At 52.0% G+C, this 1,868-nt stretch overlaps 1 protein-coding gene across 1 annotated transcript; it reads right to left on the bottom strand.

Annotated features, from left to right (window-relative positions):
- Window positions 1-201: 201 nt before the first annotated feature.
- LOC137824792 (uncharacterized) lies at window positions 202-1,629 on the bottom strand. The gene has a single exon (XM_068630472.1). The coding sequence runs from the start codon at window positions 1,627-1,629 to the stop codon at window positions 202-204; it is 1,428 nt and encodes a 475-aa protein (XP_068486573.1).
- Window positions 1,630-1,868: the final 239 nt, after the last annotated feature.

Genomic DNA, 1,868 nt, shown 5'->3' with positions numbered 1-1,868 from the left:
GTGTGAAAGCAAGTAAGAGTAAGAAGAATTCGAAGAGAGGTAGCAGACAACAACATCTTAGCAGAGGAAGTTATATAAAGCGGTGTCAGTTCAAGTTTGAACGTAAATGTGATCAAGTACGTAAGCAGCTATTACATATAAATTTTTTACAAACAAAGATAAGCGCCAAAGTTCCAAAAGCAAGGTGATGGAGGGAGGTAGCTAGTCTTCAGAAGGCACGATCTTCCCGTCCACCACCTCGTTGCAGATAGATACCATAGAGAGGTCGAGTTCTGAGTATTGGCAAGCAACTTGCTCCAAAGCGGCGTCGAACCCGGCGGCAAGGACTTGGGTGGAGCTTTGCTCGAGCTCTTCAGTTTGTTCCTTCAGCTCGGCAGTTCGTTTCTTCAGCTCTTCAGTTTCCCCACGAGCTTGAGCAAGGTCTTCAGCAACCTTTTTCCCTTCGTCCCGCGCTTGGGCCAGCTCTGCAGCAGTTTTCTTGCCCTCCTCTCGAGCTTCAGCGAGCTCAGCTATGGCATCATCCCTCTCCTTCTCGACTTTCCCAAGGAGCACCTCTCGGTCTGCCGACCTTTTCTCCAGGTTGGCCACCTTTGTCGCATCAGCTTTCATTGCAGCCTCCAAGTAGGTCACCTTGAGCCTATAAGGGACCAATTTGCTCTCCAGCTCGATCTTTTCTTGTGCTTGGAGCTGCAGTTTCTGGCGAAGGGCGGAGGCTTCCCGGCGCGTGCTCCTTAGCTCAGCATCCATGGCGTCCTCCAGCCTTGAGTGCTCTAACTCAGTCATCGTCAAGTGGCACGAGAGCTTCCCAACCTCAGCCCTTGCTATCAGGTTTGACTCCTTGAGCGCTGAGTTTTCCTCTTGGAGCTTCTTGAGTGCGTCCTTCACAGTCTTTGATACGATTGCGGGAAGATCCTCCGCCATCATCTTTAGTTTAGCTGTGAAGGGCCCCATGATCTCTTCGATGGAGGGTGGGAGTTTTGAGTTTGTTGCTGGTGGAGGTGCTGGCGGAGTCTGGTGCTGGCTTTCACCACCGCCCTCTTGAGTTTGTAGGGCAAGTTGGGCTTCTTGGCGTGGTGGTGAAGTCGGGGACTCAGTTATCAGAATTGGCGAGTTATGAGCGCCCTCATCCTCGCCTAATGTGGCACCAGCGATCGAAGCAGTAGAAGGAGGACCCTCTCCAACAGACACGAATGGTGTGGAGGTGCTTGGAGGGTTCTCTATGAAATTTGGGTCGCTGCTTTCGACCACTGGGGGTGCGGCGGCCAAAGGTGTTGCTTGAACTGGTTGTGTTGGAGCTGGAGGTGAGGGCGGTGTTGGTGTTGGGAGAGCGGGTGGTGAAAAGGGTGCCACCTTTGTTCTTTTGGTGACGAGGTCGTCCTCAGTCACCTCATCATCTTCCTCTTCATCTTCCTGTACCACCTGAGTGGTTTTTCTTTTGGGTCTCCTCAGGACCAGTTTCTGTCTTTGAGGGGCGGGTAGTGTCCCCGAAGGAGTTGGACCTTGGGGTGGAGTCTTGCCCTGGGCAACGACGATCTCCACCACCGAGTTGGGCACTGTTTGGGAGCCCGCCGCCAGCTTGTGAGCCCGGGCGATCGCCCTCAGTTCTGCCAGCTTTCCCTTTCCCAACATGAGGTCTGCACAGGGTAGAAAACAGATGAGTAGGCCCCAAAGCAGAAGCAGGACATGCAAGTATATGCACTCGGAGATAACACAAGCAAATAGCACATGGATGAATAGTTAAGATGAATATAGAATAAACAGAACGCCAGAGATGGAATGGTAGAAAATGCTAAGTCAGTTTCAAACAAGGGACTTGGTGCTGAGGTAAGAGCTAACCTATATGAGCTTCGAGTTGGCCCTCGAAGAAC

Source organism: Phaseolus vulgaris, chromosome 8 (genome assembly GCF_000499845.2).
Source record: "Phaseolus vulgaris cultivar G19833 chromosome 8, P. vulgaris v2.0, whole genome shotgun sequence".
NCBI classification, from domain to species: domain Eukaryota; kingdom Viridiplantae; phylum Streptophyta; class Magnoliopsida; order Fabales; family Fabaceae; genus Phaseolus; species Phaseolus vulgaris.
The sequence above is the reverse complement of the archived record's forward strand: the minus strand, read 5'-3'. Positions and strand labels throughout refer to the sequence as shown.